Source organism: Diadema antillarum, unplaced genomic scaffold (genome assembly GCF_040938485.1).
Source record: "Diadema antillarum isolate AM-2024a unplaced genomic scaffold, OU_Dant_1.0 scf00000071, whole genome shotgun sequence".
Lineage (NCBI taxonomy): Eukaryota > Metazoa > Echinodermata > Echinoidea > Diadematoida > Diadematidae > Diadema > Diadema antillarum.
This window is the reverse complement of record NW_027270960.1, coordinates 2,436,228-2,460,061: the sequence shown is the minus strand read 5'-3', so window position 1 is coordinate 2,460,061 and position 23,834 is coordinate 2,436,228. Positions and strand designations below refer to the sequence as shown.

At 40.1% G+C, this 23,834-nt stretch overlaps 1 protein-coding gene across 1 annotated transcript in view; it reads right to left on the bottom strand.

Moving 5' to 3' along the window:
* Window positions 1–23,834, bottom strand: part of LOC139717023 (choline/ethanolamine transporter flvcr2a-like) — a 68,229-nt gene that overhangs the window by 6,528 nt on the left and 37,867 nt on the right. Inside the window, exons 4-7 of the mRNA XM_071628539.1 lie at window positions 16,503–16,569; window positions 11,207–11,209; window positions 5,748–5,849; window positions 5,321–5,431 (exon numbers count right to left, since the gene is read on the bottom strand). Of these exons, the coding sequence (XP_071484640.1) occupies window positions 5,321–5,431; window positions 5,748–5,849; window positions 11,207–11,209; window positions 16,503–16,569 (283 nt within the window). The remainder of the gene's footprint in view (window positions 1–5,320; window positions 5,432–5,747; window positions 5,850–11,206; window positions 11,210–16,502; window positions 16,570–23,834) is intronic.

Genomic DNA, 23,834 nt, shown 5'->3' with positions numbered 1-23,834 from the left:
AAGGGGCATGTAAATACACCACACTACAAACTCGACAGAGTTTAATTGGCGGCATTGTGCCCTTTCTCATCGACAAATTGTTTCATCCTGACAATATATAATATATATTTGTATATATTGGCCTCAAAATGACAATTCAATTACACCAAGTAGCACTATTCATCAGAGGCATAAGGAAATGGGTCAAGTACTGTTCACATCATCTGTTCCTACTACTGAGATACAATTGCACCATGAAACAAATATCTTTATAAAATGGGTTCAAGAATGTAGCCAATTGGAAGCGCTGAAATGAGTCACGTGTGCCTGTATTAATTTCTCACTAACATCCACGGCCTGATGTCACAATGTTTACACTAGCAGTGCGCACTCAATCAGTTGTTACAAGTGCGTCGCGCGCTGCTATACACGCTGTCAATCCTGTAAACAACTTCTAGTTCGGGCTGCCGGCCGGCCTTTCTTGTGTGCATAACATGTGTGGCGTACGTATACTCTTATACGTACAGTACTTATATGTGCGGGATTTCCAAGTGCGACGTGCGTAAATGTTTGGGACGAACATCTTCGGACATCTTACAAAGGTACGTGAAAAATGCTGTTAGTTTTCGACCCATTTTATAAAACAAATGATGCACAGGATTATTTCGTGGCGTTAGTGGAGATGCAGCTCACTCTCAGGTATTTACAATGTAGTGCAACATGCACTCGGCTTCGCCTCGTGCATGTTTCACAATTGTAAATACCCTCGAGTGCGCTACATCTTAACTAACGCACTCTATCCTGTGCATCATTTGTATAATATTGCCTGGATTATCATTTTTGGAGCATATAGTCGCTCAGATGACATGACCTTGTATCTTAAATTTTGGTGAAAATCACTTTTTTTAACATTTATTGTCAAATAATTAGTTAAGTGATGTCCTGCCCAAATGCTAGCTGTCTTACCCCAAAATTAAGGCCACCATGGTATGTCAAAGGAAAGGCGATTCCATTTGTTGAAGAGCTTTGGCTGCCATGTTTTGTTTGTTTGTTTGTGTGGGTTTTTTTTGGCTCTCTTGAACATTTGACATTTTTGCGGGGTCTAGGGCAATTACCCCCGGACCCTTCCCCTGACCCTAACACTAATCCTAATCCTGAACCTAATCCTAGCCCTAACCCAAACTTTATACCCTGAACCTAATCCTAACCCTAATCTTTGCTCTAACTTTATCACTAATCAGTATTTAGCTGGGGGAGGGGGGGGGGGGGATTAGAAAGACATCTCAGAAACGCCACAGCAACATAGCAGCGATGTCTCCACGACTTCCGAGTGAATATGTTGTCACATTCTTTGGAGATGTCTTGGACATCGCCCTGGAGTTGCCTTCTTGGTGAGAGGGCAGGTCATTTCTGGTCTCTAGAGTTGCACAAGTCATGGCAAAGTCCAGTGAGATAGGCCCTTAACTAAATATGGCCAGTTAGCTAAATCTTCTGACTACTACAGTCAACTTTGGTTATCTAAAGTCAACCTTGCATACGTCAAATAATCACCTATTAAGGGTGAAGGTCTTTTCAAGTCCTCTTGTCTTCATATTCTATATTGATTTTAATCCATCATATGTCAAATTTTTTCAAAGTTAAAGCTATTTCTCCAGTCCAAATAGATTTGACTTTGAGCAAGCTTGACCGTAGTAACACGGGACCATGTCATCTGTTTTAAAACACATTGCAGAGGAAACTTGAATCAATATTCTGGCATCCATACAAGGGTGACAGGACAACTTAACAGCAGAGAGTCTTTTGGATAGTGTGGGCTTGCCAAAGAGCCTGGCACAGATAGCTCACAACTCGGCCTACAGACTTTAGACTCCCTGAGACTTAGACTCCGTGCAAAGGAAATATGATGCTTCCCCTGATTGTAAGAGGCAGTCAAGCATTGTGAGATTATGGCCTGTCTGCAATACAACACCATGGCCGGAGTTGATGCCGCGTTGTCATGGTGACCAAGTAGTGGCTACCAAGGGGTTCTGAAGAGGAAATTCACAATTTTTTTTTTCTAAAAATCTCTCCTTCGTCTACACTTCTGACTAAAGACTGGATCAAACTAATCACTCTACCAAACAGGTTTAACCAAATTCCCTTTGTCATCTTAGATTTCACTAGGATGCAGTAAAAAGATGAATCTCAGACTGGCATAAATATTTTCAGAAAAAAGATTGAATAATTTCACAAGCTACTTACTATTACATTGCAAATTAAGTGGACTTCTTGGTATATCATAATCATACTGGGGGGGGGGGGTATTGAATGCTGTATTCTGAATGTGAAATCCTACATTATAATCATCATGACAGTTTGACATGTTCTCAAGTTTTTTGTTCATTGAGCGTTGCGGGTGTATTGAGTCTGGCCTGTTGCATGCTTAAATCCCATCATTGCCTGCAAAGCAATGGAAACCTTATCTCCCCATTCATACAACAGGAAAACAAGGATTTCTTGAACGAAATGCAGACATGGTCATGGATGTTCCCCCCCCCCCCCACACACACACACACACGACTACATTGCTTAGCCTGAAGTAAATCCTGGGAAATAGAGTGTGTCAAGGAAGGAAGTTGTTGGCTGTAATGGGCGGAACATTCTGCACAATGCTGCAAGAACGGCTCGTTCGTACGAGTCTCTTGACTGTGAAGCAGAAGACTCTCCAAAGATCAACCAGTGACAAGGTGCGTGATCGGGGAAAAAACGGTCTTTGGACCGCAGCTGCTGTGGTGGAACTTTTCCCTATCATCTTCAAAGGTTAAAAGAGTTACAAGATGCATTTTCATGAGCCAAACACATCTACAATTCACCAGTGTTTTCCAACGGCAGCCAGAATTTTGATTTAAAAAAACAAAAGCAAACAAACAAAATTTTTATATAGAACATTCCCTTGACAATCATATTTTTGCATTCTGACACAGAACATACATGACAAAACTAGAACAAAAAGTAGTCTTCAGATGTATCCATCCAATTGGTATCAAACACGGTAAATGACAAAATTTTTGCATGATTAATTTTCATTTTCTGTTGGGCGAGATGAATTTTGCACATGTCTCTAACTTTGTGTAATCAAAGACACAGAACAATATTACAAATAGCACGCAAAATTCATGTGGCACGAAATGCATGAAAATTTCCACTTTTACAGTGCGAGAAGACACATTTATTTAGCAAATCTGCGACTGACAGCTCATATCATCATAAAATAAAGATAAATGCGAAGTCAGTCACTCATACAACATCTTCGTCTCATACTTCACTGAAAGGTAAGTTATAATCTGAACTAGAAAAGCACTTGGAGGGTGCAGACCTCCACCAAGCAGCTAATTTCCACCCATTTACATACGTACACAATTATGTTGAAAAATACCCCTTTTCCCAATGAAAGAATCTTTTCTAGTGCCTTTACCTTTGCTTCCCGCTCAGCGCATGCACGCACACCTCAAAATACACACAGATTGAATTCCCTTGTTTGTGGGCCCTATTTGCCAATGATAAAAAAAAAAAATCTTTCAAAAATTCAAACAAATTCCATGATCCAGACAGTGATTCCATTCACTACCACAATTCTATCATTCGTTCCTTGGGTCATTATCCACTTTTCCTATAAATTTCATCCAAATCCATTTGCACTATCTTTTTTTAAATATTTTTTTAGCCACTTTGCTTGTCAGACAAATAAACAAACAGGCCGACAGACAGACAGACAGACAAACCAATACCAGTAAAAAAAACCATAACCCCCTTGGCGGAGGAAATTATGGATATTCCCAACACATGCCTGCCCCAGCATATTTGGGTTCAGTTCTGAATCTGGTAGGCATGTCGTGTTTGCAGGCAATTTGTCCCTCTGCGCGTGGGCAATAGATGCCTTACAGATGCAGCTGAGATAATGCAAAATTTACCTTTTACACTGTCACAGCATGCATGGACTAGAATATTGGCTCATAAAACACGCAACACACTGCTTAGATTGATTTATAAATTCCCTCTCATTGAACAGTGTACCCCTTAAAGGGACGGTTTATTTTTGGTTGAGATGGGGGATTCAGACCTTAACTATTTGCGAGATAATTAGAAACCGCTTATGAAATATTAATGAGCATACAAATCCACAAGGAATTCAAAGTTTATTTGATGAAAATTGGTTTTCAAATGGCTGAGATATCCAAAAACAAAGTATAACAAAGTGGTCCTAATAAAAGGCGGGTCCCAACTTTTATTAGGATCTCTTTGTTTCTTTGATATCTCGGCCATTTCAAAACCGAATTCCTCTTAGGATTGTGTGCTCCTGAATATTTCATAAGGGGCTTCTCATTATCTCACAAAAGAGTTGGAAACGTCAAGCCCCTTCTCAACCAAAATTATACCGTCCTTTTACGGGTAACTTCATTAACTCATCAGGTCCAAGGAACCATATATCTGAGGTTTGACACTGTGTCATTTTGTTCAAATATTCAGTATTCATTGTTAGTATTTCATAAGGTATAAGTTAAAATTTCTCTTTCTGTGAGTCCTATTTTGGTTAAAAAAAACAAACCAACTGTAATTTGAAAGCATGGTTAACAAAAGCCTCTGATTACTAAATTCAAAAGTGGTCTATGAATTGGCAAAAAAAAAAATGTAGAAGACAAATTTTACGTTTCTGTCTCAAAGAGACAACTTTTTATATTTCTATTTTCTGATATTGTGCAGACTTCAGTTGATATCTTAGTGGCTCGGAGACTACATGACAATCTGGCGACAACTTGGCGGCGATTAGAGTCTTGCTGGTCATGTCTCAGCAATGTTTCCAGGGAGTCGCTAGAGAATCAAACATGTTTGATTTTTGGGGATACTTTTTCCAGTCTCCAGCTGTGGTCTGAGACATCTCTGTGATGTCTTCTTTACATTGTAGTTGCTGCCAAGTCACAGAGGCTAATTTTGTCTATGAAGCCTCCAACGCGTCTCTGCGACCTTGCTGAGAACCATGGCTACCTACCAGCAACAATGTGGAGACGTCTCAAAGACCTCTGGGTGAATAAGTTGTCACCTTGTTGGGAGACAACTCTTGACATTGCTAAAGATTTGTCTTTTTGGTGCAAGCACAAACAATCTTTTTTTTTAATGTTTTGAGTCACATGAGTCGCAGCAGTCGTGGCGACATCTATTCCAGTGATATATGCCCTTTACTGATTTTAACCAGTCCCATTTTTAATCTTTCCCAAATACAAGATAATACAAGGAGAATTTGTGCAAAAAAAAAAAAAGTCCCTTCCAGGACTTGGATGGGTCTCGGTGACAGCCTTTTACTCACCCAAGGAACGCGGTGACACCGAAGACGACCCAGATCTCTCCCAGCTTGAGAGTGAAGGTGAAGCAGGCCATGCCAAGGAGAGACAAGATGTACACTCCCAGCGTCGTACCCCTACCATGGAGAGACAGAGTGACGGCACTAATCATCATGTACACATATTCTATAAATGTGATGTCAACTAAAAGGTCGTACATAATCCCTTTTGCAAATGTAACAACAGTTTCCATGATTACAGAATGGTGTTTCCCAATATCTACCATTGTCTATGAAATCTTACCATAAAAACACCTGAGAGTTTTTTAAAACGAGATGAAAAACTAACCCCATGACACTCAAGAATCTTTTGTAATAAAGAATAATGGTTGGAATGTTAGTTTTGTGTGTGTGTGTGTGTTTTGTCCAATAATACATAGTGTTGGGAACTGACCTGTAGGACCTGGTCCTGTCCAGCCAGAAGCCTGTGACTACCGAACCAGCCATTCCAGTTATCACCAGAGTCAGCCCGATGATACCAACCATGACCTCTTGGCTCTGTGAATGAAAAAAAAAAATAGAGAAACATATGAATAAAAATACTTCTTTGGTTTCTTCTTACTTTCTGATACAAGAATGAAGCTGGAGAGAGTCACATGGATACAGCATTATGTTTGATCATGATAATATTGTCATCACTTTTACTATCATCATAACATAAATATCATTGCCATGTGTCATCACATGAATCTTTTATTACCTCCACAAAGGAGGTTACGTTTTTGTGGGCGTTAGCTTGTATGTTTGTTTGTCTGTCTGTTTGCAAAATAACTCAAAAAGTTGAGAACAGATTTGGATGAAACTTGCAGGAAAAGATTACAATGACACGAAGAACAGATGATTAAATTTGGGTAGTGATCTCAATATATCTGGATCAAGGATTGTTTTTTATTTGATTTGATGAAGGATTATCATAAGCAAATAGGACCAACAGAGGAGGGAGTTCAAGCTGTGCACATTTGAGGTGTGCATGTGCACGCAAGTGTACACTCCAGGCACAGCAGGCAGCTCGCTTATGGAGGGATTCTGCTGCTGATGAAGTAGACTAGTCTTAAACAAAACAGTAAGGCGTCTTTGAAATCTTTGTCATAGGAAAATAAGGGTGATTTTCAGCATGCTCGTATGGATGGCTATAAGCTGCTTGGCAGAGGGTCCGCGCTCTCTGACTGCTCTTCTAGTTGTAACTTTAATCATTACCATCATGAGTTCTGCCATTACTTTCTATCATGACTTTCTATCATCATCGAGGAAGCACAGGTCAGAGAGAGGCCACCATCCCCCCCCCTTCCCCTTCTCCTCCGAAATGCAATTAAAGCAAACTCTGTTAATTTGATTACTTGAGTTAATCTGTCAAATTGCAGAAGTAAATTAACAAATTTCTGTGCTCCTTATCTTGTTCTCTGCACTCAAATCTATACCGGGACCTACCCATAACAAGCTTGCTTTTATGTAGGTTCTATCATATTTTTTTCCCCAAACATTTTCACTTCAGATCCAAACTTTCAAAGACTGAGTGAATTCTGATTATATTATAATCATATGTACAATGTATGTTTTTTCTTCTTCCTCTTCTTCTTTGTTATGCCAGTATTCTGTATTCATTTTAACAGACAATAAAGTATCTTGTATCCTCGCTATACCAGGAAGGTGGGCCCACCTCCCTGGCTAATACAGTCAAACCTGTCTATAGCGGCCGACCAAGGGAGATGAAAAAGTAGCCATTATAGGCAGGTGGCCACTACATACAGGTTCTTTCACATATTTTTGTTTTTCTATTGGAAGGAGTTATTTTCAGTGGTTGTATATGGCAGGCGGGCGCTAGAAACAGGTGGTCACTAAGACAGGTTTGACTGTATATTAATAATTACTATATATTTCAGGACTACTTTATTGTGCATCCGACCTGCATATGATGCATCAATTGATATTTGATATGTCTGATGTTTTTTTTTTTTTTAATTGAGAGATTATGACAATAAATTGGTATGAAAACTATTAAGTACTTGTGGAGGACACTTCATCTTCCTCTATGACATCACAAATGAAGATTGATCACATGAGAGGATTAAATTTCTGGAGCAGTAATACCTTGGAAATAACTCACAAATTTTACCTGTCAGCATTCTGTCACTGAGCATGTGACTATTAAACAACCAGCATTTCTCAACTGCAAATGATCAGTGCCCATGCTCACTCCTTCAGACCTTCATTTAATTACATGAACATGCCACACCTGGGTCACATGACCTACACCAACTGAAATGTGCGATAATGATCCCATGGGAAATTAAACTTTGTGCTCTATGGATTTTTTATGCCCCTAAACGAAGTGTCGCTGGAGGCAATATGTTTTTAATGGGTTGTCCATCCGTCCATCAGTAATCAATGTTTTTTTCTTTGTACATTGTCTGTTGTGATGTGTACATCATTTTGATGTTGATTTCAAATTATTTCCTAGAAATTCCACAACAACAATAAACAGAGAAGAAAAGTGTACATAATATGGGTTCTACAGGACATTGATGTAGCAGTATTTTCAATATTGTCCACATGTTATAGCTGTACAATATCTGAAAAGACCTTTTCCTGACTGAAAAAAAAAAAGAAAAAAACATGAAGTCAGCAACACCGGCAATAATGGATATTGTGATGCTGAATAAACTGGCCATCACTCCAAATGCCTTCATTCATTTGTGCTCAAACACATCTTGAAGACTGTAAAATTGGACTCATGTCCTTCGGTTTGCAAATCATAGGATACATGTGCATCTGTCTGCAGTCTCCCAGCACAGACAACTCAAATAAGGGTTGTTTTTGTTGGAAGCACAAAGATTGAGCAGCAAATTTTGTTGAAAGGTCTTGGGTGAGTCAACAATCTCAGCAATACACTTTACTTTTTGGTTCAAATCAAAACAAAATGAAACAAAACAAGACAAAACATAAGATATGGTCTGTATATTATCACACAAAGTCCCCCCACAAATCTACCACTTGGCAGCTGACAGAATGCACCAAAAATGGGCAAAGTGTCACAAGTTCTAGGTCTCACATGTAAACTGAGATGGGGCGTTTACTTGGCATATGTTTGAAAAATCAACAATACAGTCAGATACAATATTTGGTATCACAACTGGCAATCTATTACAGGGAATTCTACAGGAATTGAAGAACATATTTCTGTATTTTCAAAAGGATGTCTATTAAACTCAATCAGGGACTAAAGAAGTCAGCTTGTATACTCGAGAATCCAAGCACAAACTTCACGTTGTCAAAAACGTGGATTGGGATGTAGTTTTAGGCTACCATCAAGGCTGCAGACAATTTATCTTACATCACCTCATAGTACTGTTTGATTTGCCTGTCTGCTCCTCTGACCCCTTTCTTTGTTCACAGATCAACAACAAAACCTGAATTGGTTTGCTTTCTTCTTCTCCCTCTCTGGTATATAAGAATGTGCCATGTGGACATTATTTGCTGACTGTTGCTCAGTGGCGGATCCAGAGGGGGGCACACCGGGCGCGCCCCCTGTTATTTTTTGTTAAAACAAAAGAAATAAAAAGAAAAAAATGGGGGGCGAGTACGCCCTCCCCTTTAATTTTGTAAAGGTGCCTCTCCTTTACAGAATTCCTGGATCTGCCTCTGTTGCTAGTCACCTCGCGCAAACAATGATGGCTTGGTATCATTCATTTGTTGCCAGTGAGCGAGGGCAGGATGCACCTTTTCACCTGTTCTTCACACAAAGAATGAAGCATACATAGAATCCTACACGGGCATGAGTTGTCATTCTTTCATTATGCCCCATCCAAGGGAAACAGCATTTTGTGTCCTAAAACCTAGCCAGACTGCAACCTCTGTGCATCATCCCTGTCACCAATAGTAATGACTGGATTAAAGGGGAATGAAACCCAAATTTATACATATCTGGATTGAGCAAATGTAGAAGAACACTTCAGTGACATTTTGAGGAAAATCAGACAATCCCTTCAAAAGTTATGGATTTTTGAAGATTTGGTGCCACCACTGCTGGATGAGAAGACTACAACAGTTGGTGATGGCACACATGGACAACGATTCAAAGAAAATATACAGATTATTTGTTTCATCTTTTATGAAGAGTACACATTATTCCTCCTCCTGATACTGACATATGTTAAGGGTAGTACAATCCCCTGTTTTCTGAAAGGGGTGTTTTTTTTTTGTTTTTTTTTGTTTTGTTGTTGTTGTTTTTTTTTTTTTTGGGGGGGGGAGGGGTTCATTATAGGCCTAATACTGCGAAAGATGAAAATATGTTGAATCCTCTTTGTATCTTTTTTTTAGAGTGTCCATTACATGACATCGCAAAGTGTTATTGACATCTCATTCAGTGATGGCGTCACCTAAACTTTGAAAATCCACAACTTTTGAACGGACAGTCTGATCTTCCTCAAAACTTCATTGACATGTTCTACGAATATTGCTGTATTCACTGAATCCAGTTTTACATTTGGATTACATTTTCCTTTAACGGAGGAGACGGCAAGATCCAGAGACACAACCCTGCACAGATGGTCTAATTTGGCCTCAAACGGGAGACCTCTTGGGTTACCTGGCAAACATGTTGTTGATTGACTGAGCCAGCTCACTCACTCCTCCATTTGGTTGCGAGGCTCTAATGGCTGCTGCACCTTTTTGTCCGCAATTTGCTCAGAATATCATATCATGCCATCAAACACACCAGATGAAATTTACTTCAAATAGTGTAGACTTCATAAATTCCTACATTAAATTTAGTCTTATTTCGGTTAATTTTTGTGACCTATAATATCAAACACTACTTTTACCATTCCTATTCAGATCTTATCAAAGTACAATCAACAAAAATGTACTATCTTTGTATACTTCCGTACATTTAAACTATAATTTTCGTATGGTTTTCAATCCTTTAAAAGTTCCACTTTACTCCTATTTTTGTCCAAACTGCACACACTAGACAGCATTTTCAAACTCCAGCTCTTCCCACCTCCCTGCTCCATTCCCTCCAAACTGAACTAGAAATGTCGCTACAGCGACTGGTTATACCCCGCCAAACAACATTTCATAAGCTTTGGTCAAAACAACATTTCATAAGCTTTGGTCAAAAAACTGAGGAAGTAGTTAAATCCGCAAGATCTTTCCTTGATCTTCTGCCATTAATATGCCGTTACCATGGCAACGTACTTTCGGGTACTGTCGAAAAATGCGTCTTGCACATCTACAACCAAAGGCACACATCTGTACCAAGTTTCATGGAAATTGGGCAAAAACTGAGGAAGTAGTTTGCAACACAAAATTTTCCATCATTTTGGCTCATAATATGTGAGCTGTTACCATGGCAACATACTTTTTGTCACTGTCAAGAAATGTGTCATGCTGACCTATATCCTAAGACAAACATTCAATATGAATTCCATGAGAATTGGAAGAACACTGATGAAGCAGTTTTGCCATGAAGCATTTTGCCCTATATTTTACCAATAACATGCCGTTACCATGGCAACGCACTTTTTGCCACTGCGGAAATATGTGTCTTGCACATTTAACATATTCAGATGAACATCTGTACCTAATTTCATAAAAATTGATCAAAAACTGTGGGAGGAGTTCGCGACGCAAGATTTGTACCCATTTTTGCCCATAATATGCCGTTACCATGGCAACGTACTTTTGGGTACTGTCAAAAAATACGTCTTGCACATCTACAACCCAAGGCACACATCTGTGCCAAGTTTTATGGGAATCGGTTGAAAACTGAGGAAGTAGTTCGCAACGCAAGATTTGCAACGGACCGACCGCCCGACCGCCCGACCGCCCGACCACCCACTGATTCCTATATACCCCCTTCAAACTTCGTTTGGCGGGGGTATAATAAAAACTATCAGCCTACATGTTGTACTGGGTAGAGAATGGAATTTGTTTCAGAAATCTTCCTAATGAACCTACTCATTAAAGGTGCATGGTCCCCGTGTTTTAGTCAAATGCGTACACGGGCGCACAGCGCAAGTTTCCTATAGAGACCTACGCTATCGACTTCTTTTGGCGCTTACGCTTTGGCCCACTTTCTCGAGTCCGAAGAAGACCGATTCACTGTAGTCGGTGGTCCGATCACACTTCGGCTCATGATTCGGCTGAGGGGGATGACAGCTTCAGCAAACTTCTTTTGTGATGTCATAATAACAAGCACATATGCACGCACCCTGGCATTACTACAGACTGCGCGATGCGCAGAGAAGACAACAAAGGCAACGTTACTTAGCAACACCTACGCACTTTACTCTTGATGACAGCTCTACTTCGGTAATCTTCGGCAGTATCATCAACAGCGCCATCTACACTACCGGGACTATGCCCCTTTAAAAGCTGACATTCTTTATCATGAATAAATTCTCTTTGAGGCAGACATGCTTCGGTTTGAACCATCACTCGTTACCTCCGCCAAAGGGGGAGGTTATGTTTTTGTTACCGTTGGTTTGTTTGTTAGTTGGTTGGTTCGTTCGTTTGTCTGTGTGCAAAATAACTCAAAAAGTAGTAAACGGAGTGAGATGAAACTTGCAGGGAAGGTTTAGAATGACACAAGTAACAAACGATTAATTTTTGGTAGTGATCCGAGAATTTTTGGGGAATTTATGACAGATTTGTGATATTTTTGCAGGTAGGGTCAATGAACTTGGGAGTTCAGGCTGCGCGTATTTGAGGTTTGCATGCGCGTATTTGAGGTTTGCATGCGCGCACTTAAGTGCGTGCTCTAGTTTCTGCTAGGGTGAGGCGCGCGGTGCAGCTGAGGGTTTATGACATAACATTATTAACTAGAAATGTCGCTATGGCGACTGATGCCTCCGCCATAATGCATGATTCTCCAAATAGGCGTATAGTACAATGTCTTCACAATGTGTGATCCATGACAGTTTCACATAACTGGCAAAATATTGATATGACTGGTTTGTCAGAAATGACTTGAATGTTCACTTTCCTTGAACTGGGTTTGCTATAATTGTTGAAGAGTGCAGGTACACATATTTGGGGAATTGAGAATTTTTACTTGAATTCTGACGGACCCTTTTATAAGTTTATGCATTGAGTAATTTCCAAGGTATGAAGAAAGAGTGTAATTACAGTACAAAATAGATTTTTTTTTTTTTTTTTTTTGGGGGGGGGGGCATTGAAACCTGACCTTTGACCCTTAACCTTTGACCTTTGACATTCTGGCTGGAAATTTCCTGGAGAATCTCCATTAGGTAATGCATGTATATATTACGTTTGAAAACTAATAATGCAAGCATTTCATATACTAGTGTATGAGGGAAATAGTAAAATATTGAGGAGTTGACCTTGACCTTTGACCCCATGACTATTGACCTATGACCCCTAAATTCCCTAGATAATCTCTGCCAGTCAGTACATGTGTATGTACCAAGTTCCATGAAGATACATTGAAGCATTTGTGAGAAACGTGATATTACATTTTCACCTAACCTTTGACCTTTTGACCTTTGACCTTTGACCTTATGACATGAAACTCTCTCTGGAGAATCTTTATGCAGTAGTACATGTCTAAACCAAGTTTCAAGAAAATACCTTAGGGCATTGCATAGATATTGGGGAAATAGCAAAATTTTTTGCATTTGACCTTGACCTTTTGACCTTTGACCTCTTGCCAATGTCACTAAAATCTACTCAACTAATTGTCCCATCATACTTCATCCTTGGACAAAGTTTGGTGAAAGCTGCTTAATCCAATTTTGAGTTATCACGTAAACAGATAAATTTCAGGATTTGACCTTGATCTTTGACCTTTGACCTCAGTCCGATTTCACTAAAAAAACTAATCAAGTAATTGTCCCATCATACATCATCCTCCGACAAAGTTTGGTGAAATTTGCTCTATCCAGTCTTGAGTTATCACGTAAACGGATACAATTTCATGATTTGACCTTGACCTTTGACCTTTGGCAGATTTCACCCAAAGAAGCTAATCAACTAATTGCCCCATCATACTCTATACTTGGACCAAGTTTGGTAGAATTCAAGTCAATATTACTCAAGTTATCGCGGTAAACGAAAGTGTCGGACGGACGTACGGACGTACGGACATACGGACGTACAGACGTACGTACGGACTTACGTACAGACGGACGGACAACCCGAAAACATAATGCCTCCGGCACCACTTCGTGGCGGAGGTATAACAAAGGCTTCTATATTGGGAAATCAGGCGGCTTTCAGCACACATTAATGCAGTACGTATGGGTGGAAATCACTGATCTCTGTGGAAGAACAAGATCAGTGCGGGTGGAAATGGGCTGCATGCTTGGCGGAGGTCTGCACTCTCAGAGTGCTTCTCTGGTTATTACAGCTAATATGCTTTATTTTGAATCATTATACTTTGAAGCAGGCATTCTCTACTTTAAAACTGACATTAGTACCTTTAATAAATTTCCTGATTAGACAGACTGGGACTATTGTATTCAAACATGAGAGGCCGACAAGGTACACAACCTAGGTAATCTATTTACTGGTATAATATGAGACCTTCATAATAAGGACAAAATGGTATAATATTAATGGACTAGTCATTGTCCCTATACTCACAAATTTGCCAAACACGGCACATGTTATTTCACATCAGAAAATAGCCTATAGATAAGGGGTATCAGTACCTGGACAGGAGGATTTTTTTTTCTTTCTCTCTCGTTCTCATGTGTGATTAATTCACCTGATTAATTCAGCTGATTACCCTAAGGCCTACAGTTCATCCTACAGACAAGAGGCCCCCCTGAACACAGCTTGAATTAATGTGGCTGTGTGCTGGCAGGTAGCTGCGGCTATTCATGATGTGTAATCTCGTGGGTTCAGCCTCGACGACTCGTCAGAATTTTGCATGAGACAATGCACCGTGAAAGAAAAAAGGCTCACTTTAACGATTGCAAAATTCTGCCGCCCGGTTGTTAACTTTTACTTATAAGTTTGATTCCATATCACCACAATTCTCTGTTCTTTACATTGGCTGCCTGTAGAAAAAAAAGGATTATTTTCAAGATTCTGTTGCGAGTACATCTTTCGGTTCATTCTTTTCCCCCCCATATACCTGTGCAACTCTATTCTCATATGCACTATGACACGAAGTCTACATTCATCATCAGACGCATTGCTACTCCAAACACCCAGAGTAAAACATGGATGGGGTGATCGTGCTTTCTCTGTTATGGAACCAAAATTGTGGAATCAGTTGCCTATTTAGTTCAGGAAACTGTCATCTACAGAAACATTCAAATCCAAACTTAAGACGGAGCTGTTCCTCTGACACTGAGGACTATAATTGCAATCTATAATGTTCAGACCAATTGTATTCCTTATCTGGTATGTGTTTGTTGTTGTTTGCCATTTTCTTTTCTGTTGTCATGAACATGTAGATCTATCTCTTCACTTTTTGAAGTGCCATGAGAACCTAAAGGTGGACCTGTGCGCTATACAAGTGGCCACTATTATCATTATTTTTAATATCATAAAACTGATCTTGTAAATTCCCAAACATTAAATACAGTGTGCCCAGTTACAAAGCCAAAAGCTGAAATCAGAGAACTATAGCAAGCTTGATATATGGAAAAGCTAACTTCAATTACAAATCATGTCAGAATCCATGGGCCTGTTTCATAAAGAGTATCTTGCGCTCAATTCATAACTCAGTGAATCAAAGATAAGATCAATAGTGATCTAAGTCTATTTCATAAAGATACTTTCACTTAATTTACAGCACAGATTGAACATGACTATGTTTGATTGCATTGATCGTTAGATCTAATCGTATGATCAATCTCTACGAAACGGCCCTCATGGGCCATGCAAACTGGCATGACTGCATAATACTTGGACCATTCTCCATTATACCATAGCTGACATCTTTTGTCGACTTCACACTGATATCATTCAATGACCAATTTCTCCATGAGCGGACACATCCCTTAACAATTAACAATAAGATCTGGCTGGTAGCACAGCTTTATAGGAACTCCACCTCATACAGTATTCAAGTTGAACTAAATGAAATGAGGAAGCGGTAACACAAACACAGAGTATCTGTAAGGCTTAACTAAATTAGGAAGCACAAAAAAAGTTCCGCAGTATCAAAATTCGTTCATGTACCAAGAAACAGAGATACTGTAAAAGTGGAAATTTTCGCAGTGTTGAAATTTTCGAGCATTTCGCGCAACCAGGAACTAGCATGAAAATAAAAGCAGGCAAATATTTTTGCTTGCCATAATAAGTTCCAGTAATTGATGTCTTGATTCCGCAGAAATAAGAAAACACGCGAAACTCGTCTTACCTGGTCCGAGCACGAGAAACTAGTCGCACGAAAATATTTACATTTACAGTAGAGAGAACACAGGCTGTTATTCGAATGCTATCATAATTTGATATTCATGATATCCCGATGGAAAATAAATGTCCATTCAATTCAATGATATTCCTTCAGCCTCTTGATTTTCAAAAGAAAATTTTCTCTGTTCTATTGTTTTTTTACTTGACCGTAAAGGTTCTACTCTACGCCCATTTGCAATAATTGCACTCATGGATATCTCATTTTCACTGAGCAATAGTTGAAAAAATCCTATTTTAATCAGAGCAAACCGCAACAAGTGCATTCATACAAAAGAGTAGGTGTTTTTTTTGTTTTTTGTTTTGTTTTGTTTTGTTTTCTTGCAACTGCCTTTTCTCAGGTAAGAGAGGGAAGAAATGAGGCAAAGTGTCACAATGAAAGGTCAATAATGAAAGGGCAGTGAGTTGGCTCAGTCGGTAGCGCGTTTGCCTCCGACCCAAGCAACTACCCGGTTCAAACCCGAGTCTGGACTGAGCAATGTTGTGTGTTATCATACCGTCCCCTCCAGCAAGAGGCAAAACACTCTGTCCCTCGGATAGGACATAAAATGGAGGTCCCATGTGTGAGAGAGTCACAACTCATGCATGTAAAAGATCCCGCTTCATTCATTCATTGCAAAGAGCAGGGTGTTAACCCGGTGAAGTGGTCGCACCTCACATCCAACTGGATCCCATGGAAGACCAGCTTAACGTAGGCTGAATATGGGCTATCCAGCTATACTTCTCAGGTGGAAAATGAACAAACAAACAATATACTCACTGAAATTCCGAGAGGATAACTTGGTTGAGAAGTGTTGATATAGCATAGAATGTACCCACGTTGATTCCTGCAACAGCAACACAAGCAGACAGACACATTACAGATAGACAAACAAGGAGAAATGGAAGAATGAAGGATTTTAGTGTCAAATTTTGATATAATATCCTTCTCTGTAAAACCACACACTGTGTCATATCAATGGCAGTATTTGTCTCCACTCTAATCAGGTAATCAATTTTCATAAACCAATCTTACAGGAGAATGAAACCCAAACATAATATATGTTTATAATATTAAACTACAATATTATAAAAGTAATATGTTTATACATATCATGGTTTTTGACATATAATTTTCATACAATATATTATACATCTAATGAGTGAATGCAGCAACATTAGAACACATCAGACAAGTTTGAGGAAAATTTGACAATCAGTTTAAAAGTTACGAAGTTTTGGTGCTACCATAGCGGGATGAAAAGACTACTACAGTTTATGACGTCACTGCAGAACAATGATACATAGAAAATGTAGGAAAATACAACTCCGCACAATTTCTCCTTTCTGGCATACTGAAAGAGCAATTGACTGATCTCTTTAGAAAGCATGCAAGAGGAATAATATTACCCTAAACATACAGTTGTATGTCATTGACAAGTCAAACAAATGTGTACTTTTCATAAAAGATTACATTTTGTGGGATTTGTTTACTGGTACACTTTCTTTTACAAACGCACATTGTTGTTCTACAGTGATGTCACAAACTGTTGAAGTCTTCTAATCCAGCAATGGCAGTGCCAAAACTGTAAAAATTAATAGACTTTGAATTGATCATCTGACTTTCCCCAAACTCTCACTGATGTGTTCTACTAATATTGCTGCATTCACTAAATCCAATGAATAATTGGGGAAACTTTCCCTTTCACAGCAACTGAATTCTTGAACTGCTCATGACATATCAAAGGACTGTTGATAAAAGAAGACGTGGCATAGAATTTAAAAAAAAAAACTAATAAAAAAAAAAAAAACCTGAAGATGAAGCATCAAATTTTATTACTGCAGTTACAGTACCTTCCATTATGCATCCAGATACTATATCGCTGTATTACTTGCTGTGCTGTGTTTTTTTCATCAGCATTCAGTCTTCCAGCATTGACCTACCAGTAATTACAGTCAGTCAGTTTCTTCAGGGGTTATGAAATGTCTCAGTCCAACAGGAAGGCCATGGAGACGCAATAGCTATTAAGGGGATTATTTAATCTCTTTTCACTAGCATTACAAGTGTAGTTACAGACAACTATGCAGACCCAGCGATACAGCGCGATTAACTCCGCAATAAGACTCGAAAGCTTTTGAATTCGTAACGGTAATCGAAGCACTGTTCAAAGTGAAGGACAAAAAATCTCAGAAGTTCACCAATTGTATCTCCCCTACTTTACCACCAAATCGATTGAAACTTCACATAATATGATTATGTCATCCTCCATATGAATTTTGGGTGACAAAGCTAAATCTTTCAAGATATTTGGGTTTTTTTTTCTGTTTGAGTCGATGGAGGGACAGCGTTATGATTATTTCCCCGACGCATGTCTGCTGCAGCATGAATATTCATTTAACCCGTTGAGGAACGGTTTGATTTTGCTACAACACGCATTTCCCATAGACACCTGCCCGAGTATACTCGGGACTCGTCCTCAACGGGTTAATTTAAAATATTGCTAGTCTGAATAACCAAGACTCACTACCTGCGAAGTTTTGTGTTTGCGCAATTAGTATTTAGGTCAAAATCAGAGCAAATAGACAACCAAGGTTATGAGAAAACACTGGACATGTACAACTAGATCCGAGAGTTACGGGAGAATTGAGCATGTTTTTTTTTTTTTTTTTTTTTCGAGAGAGAGAGACTTTTTGCAGCCTCCAGCTGGTCTTGAAGACATCTCCTTATACCCCTTTCCCGCTGAAGGAAATCTTCTCTGGTGCATCCGGGTAACCACGCAGTATGAAATGAAACTCGGTTGAAACCTATGGAAGCCTAGGTGAAACACTGATTAAATTTTGGGCAATTTTTACCCTAGAAGCATCCTGGGTAAACACCGATAGTTCAACGGGAAACCATCGGTGGTTCACCTAGGAACGCCCAGCATGAAAGGTCATCGCGGTGAAACACCGGGCGAAATATGCAGATTGTGTCAAAGGTCATGTTTTGTTTCCGGTCATGCACACAATTATCGCTAGCTAGCTTGCGCTCCTAGATTGTTCCACACGTAATGCGTGGATGTAAACATACACACGACTAGTATGTCATTCGTGTGACGTACAACGGTATTGTATTGGATCGTGTTGTATTGTACGCATGCCGTAAACAAATAAGTGCTGCGCAAAACTGATACCCCTTTCAGGTAATCGTGGATGCGGATGATAGGAGCAATAAATCGTAAAATTTTGATTACATGAACGGGAGAGGAGTACAAAAGTGCGCATTATTTTGATGCTGCTATTATCCGCATTATTGCAGCATGAGGAGTTGATCGAGAATACATGAACGCGTTTTACGACTTATGTGCACTACATTCCACAGTTCGGTCAGAGGTCACTCGATTTCCCGCACAACCGCTGATTGCTGAACTTGAGCGAGAGCTGTGCATACACGTGAGTATATATCACCGGAAAACATTACGTCATTATAGAGGCGTGCGCAGTAACCATGACAAATACTCCCGTCTTTCGCACCATTATATGAACGGGCGCTCGTAAAAGTAGTGCGCACTTCATGGGATATATGAACGCCGATTTTGATTACTTCATCCGCATTATTTGGATGCGGATAATTGAACCGCGATTACCTGAAAGGGGTATTATATTAGTACTTGAGTTGCCGTGTTGTTTGTCCTGTTGAATGTTGCAGTTGAATTAACTATTTTGGAGTTAAGTTCTGTGAGAGGTAGAGAATTACGAGTACGAACCACTAGTAAAGTATCACGTTCAAATTAGCGCGCGAAATGTTGTGCCATATTACACACTTCCGCTGGAATTGGCCGCAGTGCGAGCAGAAAACACGTCTAGGGGAAAGTTGCAAACAAAATCCACCGAGAGCATTGTCGTAGGTGTGAAAAGACGGCACTGAAAATTTCTTCCGGAGGTCCTCGGTGAATTCACCGGGGAATCCAACGGTGGTTTACCGAGAGTGGCAGTGGGAAAGGGGTATTAGTCGCAGACACTGGTGGAGACTAGTTTGTCTAGGAGGTCTCTCAGATGTCTCTGCGACCTTGCGGAGACCCACTGGCGACCCATAGACATTGCAGAGACTTCTCTGCTACTGAGGAGACATCTGCGAGATGTCCAAGCGAGGTTTCCATGACTTTCAGATTACTAGTAATAAATTATCATGTTATATGAGATGTCTTTGAAGTTTCCCAGGAGACTCCTTCATGGCAAAAGCGTAAGTCATATTTGTAGTCAGTTGAGTGGCAGGAGTCACCTTGACTAATTGCATAGTCATGACAGTCATGGGAAAGTCTCCTCCAGTGAGATAGGCCCTTTAGGGTCAAGACAGCCATCAATCCATGTTTTTAAATTCCAGTAAAATATGATCGACAGGTCTGCTTTGAGCTGGCATAAATTTGGACAGAGGAGCTGAGGGGCAATCTATCTTCTGAATGATAATCCTTCCTAAGATAGACTTAAGTGACTACATTCTTCTTGAATTACCTACCAGTATAGGACTATCAAGTTTGACAGTGAAGTTAAAATGTCAACAAATTTGACATGCCTGCCCCCCCCCCCTTTGTTATTCTAATGAACAACAAGCATCATGTTATAGACTGTGATTAATAGCTGGAAAACAATACGGAATTCTTTGCCTGAATATAGCTATAATGGCATGGATCATAAAACACCAATTACCAGGTGAGCCACCAAATAAGCTCTCAATAGCTATGAGCTATTAAAGTCACTGCGTTGCTTGTCTTTCTAGATGAACTGATCGCATGAACACGAGCTATGTACATGCCCTGTGTACACAACATCCACACCCAACCACAGCTGACATATAAACGTGCTGGAGTAACAACATAAATGCCTGATCTTCGACCAAGCATTTCTATGTACATGTATTATGGGGCTTGATATAGGGCCAACATTCTATATTTTCATGTTTCCTTTACAATCACAGCTAAATTGTGTGAAAGTGTAAGCCTATCTATATTGCCACTGCCCAATGAAAGAGGAAACTCTGCCTACCTCTCCCCCCCCCCCCCCCCAAAGTGGGCTGTTTTGGAGCTAATAAGTGATGTACACTCATCATATAACATCAGGCTATCTTTCCTAAACCACAAAATAACTCACTAGTTTAAACTTGGGTCTGATCAGGGAGGTGACTCTCACCTCCCTGGTCTGATGAAGACATCCCTAGTCATCCCAATTCAAACTGCCCCCCTTGTAAATCGTAGAACTATCTGCTCTCAGCGTATATATGTGTGTGTGCATTTGTATGTTTTGTGTGTGTATAGGTGGGGTGGGGTGTGGGTGTCCATAAATGTGTGTTGCCTAGAGAGATAATTCCTTTGCTTGATTCCTATCATTTCTCTAGTTACGTTCAGACGACAAAGCCCTAACATCGAGGTTAGGAAACCTCAAGGTTAAGCTCTTGCCCCCTAACTTCGACTTGCGTCCACACGACAAACTTAACCTCGAGGTTAAACTCCTGCCCCTTTGAGTTGGTTGACATTTTGTGTCAACATGGTGCTTAACTACAATTGGGGACCCCTGCGGCTCGTGGTTAGAGCGCTAACCCTGAGATATCTCGTGGTTCTTAACATCGAGCTAACCTCGAGGTTAGCTAACTACGAGTAGCGAACTAACAAGCTTAACCTCGAGGTTAAGGCCTTGTCATCTGAACGTAACAATATCACCATCCAGTGCAATTTGATGTCTTCATTCATACAAATGTATACATTTACCAATTCCTTCTTCAGTGTATAGAGGCAGACAATGCAATGCAGGATCCCATCTCAGTGCTCTAAGAGTTAATCTGGAGATGCACTCTACATGTGCTTTCCAGAGGAACACATCTTGCACTCATTGCCATTTGGGGAACATTCTAAAAGTTCACTCAACCACCAGCTAGACACACTAGATAGACGTCTATCAAATAGCTGTCACCACAGACGGCCATGACAATGCTTCATGCTTGGAAACACCATTAAAGGTTTAGTGTACCACTCTCTGGCTTTCACTGGTGAAACATCCATCTAGTATAAGGATGCGAACGCAACTCAAAACAAATACTGGTAGCTTTTAAATCACTGTGACTTAGCCCTACAGCACTGCCAGCTGTCTTGCATTGTCAACTATTACCCACAGACGGAAACAGTGATTCTTATACTCCCTTTTTTTATACTGTGGACTTAAAACTTCCGACGCGAGATAACTTTAGCTCGAGCTAAGTCATTTAATACGACCATTCTTGTCCATCCGTGTTGCATACCAGATCAGAGTACTGTAGTTGTCATGGTGACCTAATTCCCCCCCCCCCTGTTTCCTCCAAAGGGCTTCTTACACTTGTAAATTTTTGCTTAGTCCCGTACCAACGGTGGGGCTAAGGGGGGGGGGGGGGGCCTTAGCCCCACCGTTGGTACGGGACTATCCTTAGCCCACTTTCTGTTTACACTTGTTTTTGCCAAAGTGGGCTAGCCCCACCTATAGTCCCGTACTATCTGGCCCTGCAAAATAGCAGGGTTAGCACCGCAATTGCGGTGGCAAGCAAGCGAGTGTAAACAGAACAAAAGAATAATCCGGGGCTAAGCGACGGAGACGAAGACCGACCCCCACTGACCAATCAGAAACGAGGTAATCAAGTGCTGCCGGTGCATGCGTGTATGTGTACAGTGCACAGCGTAATCATGAATATTCATGTGGTTTGGAAAGTACCGGACTAAGAAATACGAATGTAAAAAGGTCAATTTTCTCCTTAGCCCCGGACAAGAGCTTAGTACGGGACTAATTGGCGAGTGTAAAAAGCTGAAAAAATTGGTACGGGACTAACGATAGTCCTGGGTCAGAGAAAGTACAGGGTTAAGAAACACAAGTGTAAAAAGGGCTCAAGTGTCACAGAATTTAGCCCAAGCTAAAATCAAGATACCATTTAGTGATTTTAGCTCGGGTCTGAAGCAGACCTGAACTACCTCCCAAGAGGGGGCTAACTTTAGCTCATAATGCTACATATTTTTAAACCATTTATACTATTTAAGAGTTGAATACAGTAGCTTGCTTTACAGCTGTAGGTCCGAGATAACTCCCCATAGGAATGGAGTATTACATTATTTTGCTAACAAATGATCTTGTATTCATGAAAATGAAACTGCAGAGCATGGCAGAACAGGGTTGATATGAATCAAACCATAAAACATGCCCATCATCATGGGTAGCCCGTTTCATTCACTGCCAACCGGAGTACATTCAAAACCCATTCAATAGCACCAGTCAGCGAAAATGCACATCGAAGCATGTGCTCATCAGGAACGTGTTGACTCCAGTCAAGATTCTTTGGCTGTGTTAGTATTTACACAGAGATTAGTGATAAAGCTGTACATAATCAAATACAGGGACCCTCAAATCAGGGAGGTGTTAGAAAAGGAGAGACAACTCTTCGTAATTCATGCAAACACATGTTTTGGTTCAAAGCGTTACAATGGGATGTCTAGCATTCCACTATACGCTTTGAAGTCATGCGCTGCACCGCTCTAGTTGCAAGGCGAAGTTCGGAGACGAAAAACGCACTTCACCTTTCATTGAATTACAAGCTTTATTTCCCCGCAAAATTAAAATGAAATACTCGAATTGTTTAAGAGTAGTTTAAGAAAGAATTCAATATCATAAACATGTATTTCTAGTTTCTTCGTAATGCGCAAATTGAAATGAAATGAAAATTAGGCCATCTTAAAAACCTTATATTTTTCTATAATGCGCACATTTCCGCATGTTAGTTTTCTATCCTTTAATCTGGGATATTTTTGATCTTTCAAATAAAGTACTCTGCTAAAGCGTGCACCAGCGTGCTTTTAAAACTATTTGCTGTTAAAATTGTCAGTTTTACACTGCATTTTGATTCGCTGCTCCAGTTCAAGGTACACAAATATATTATTGCCATCACATTGAAAGAGAGAGAGAGCGAAATGCAGTAGGGGCAAGTATTTCTAGATGTCATAGCGCTAGTCCCGATTATTGATGCTCTCTTTTGTCAAAGCACCTGATTTCCACCTGTAGTTAAGCGCATAACTACTCGGCGGTGACGCGCATGACTTCAAAGGAGAGCAGGAGTCGTCTCTCCTTT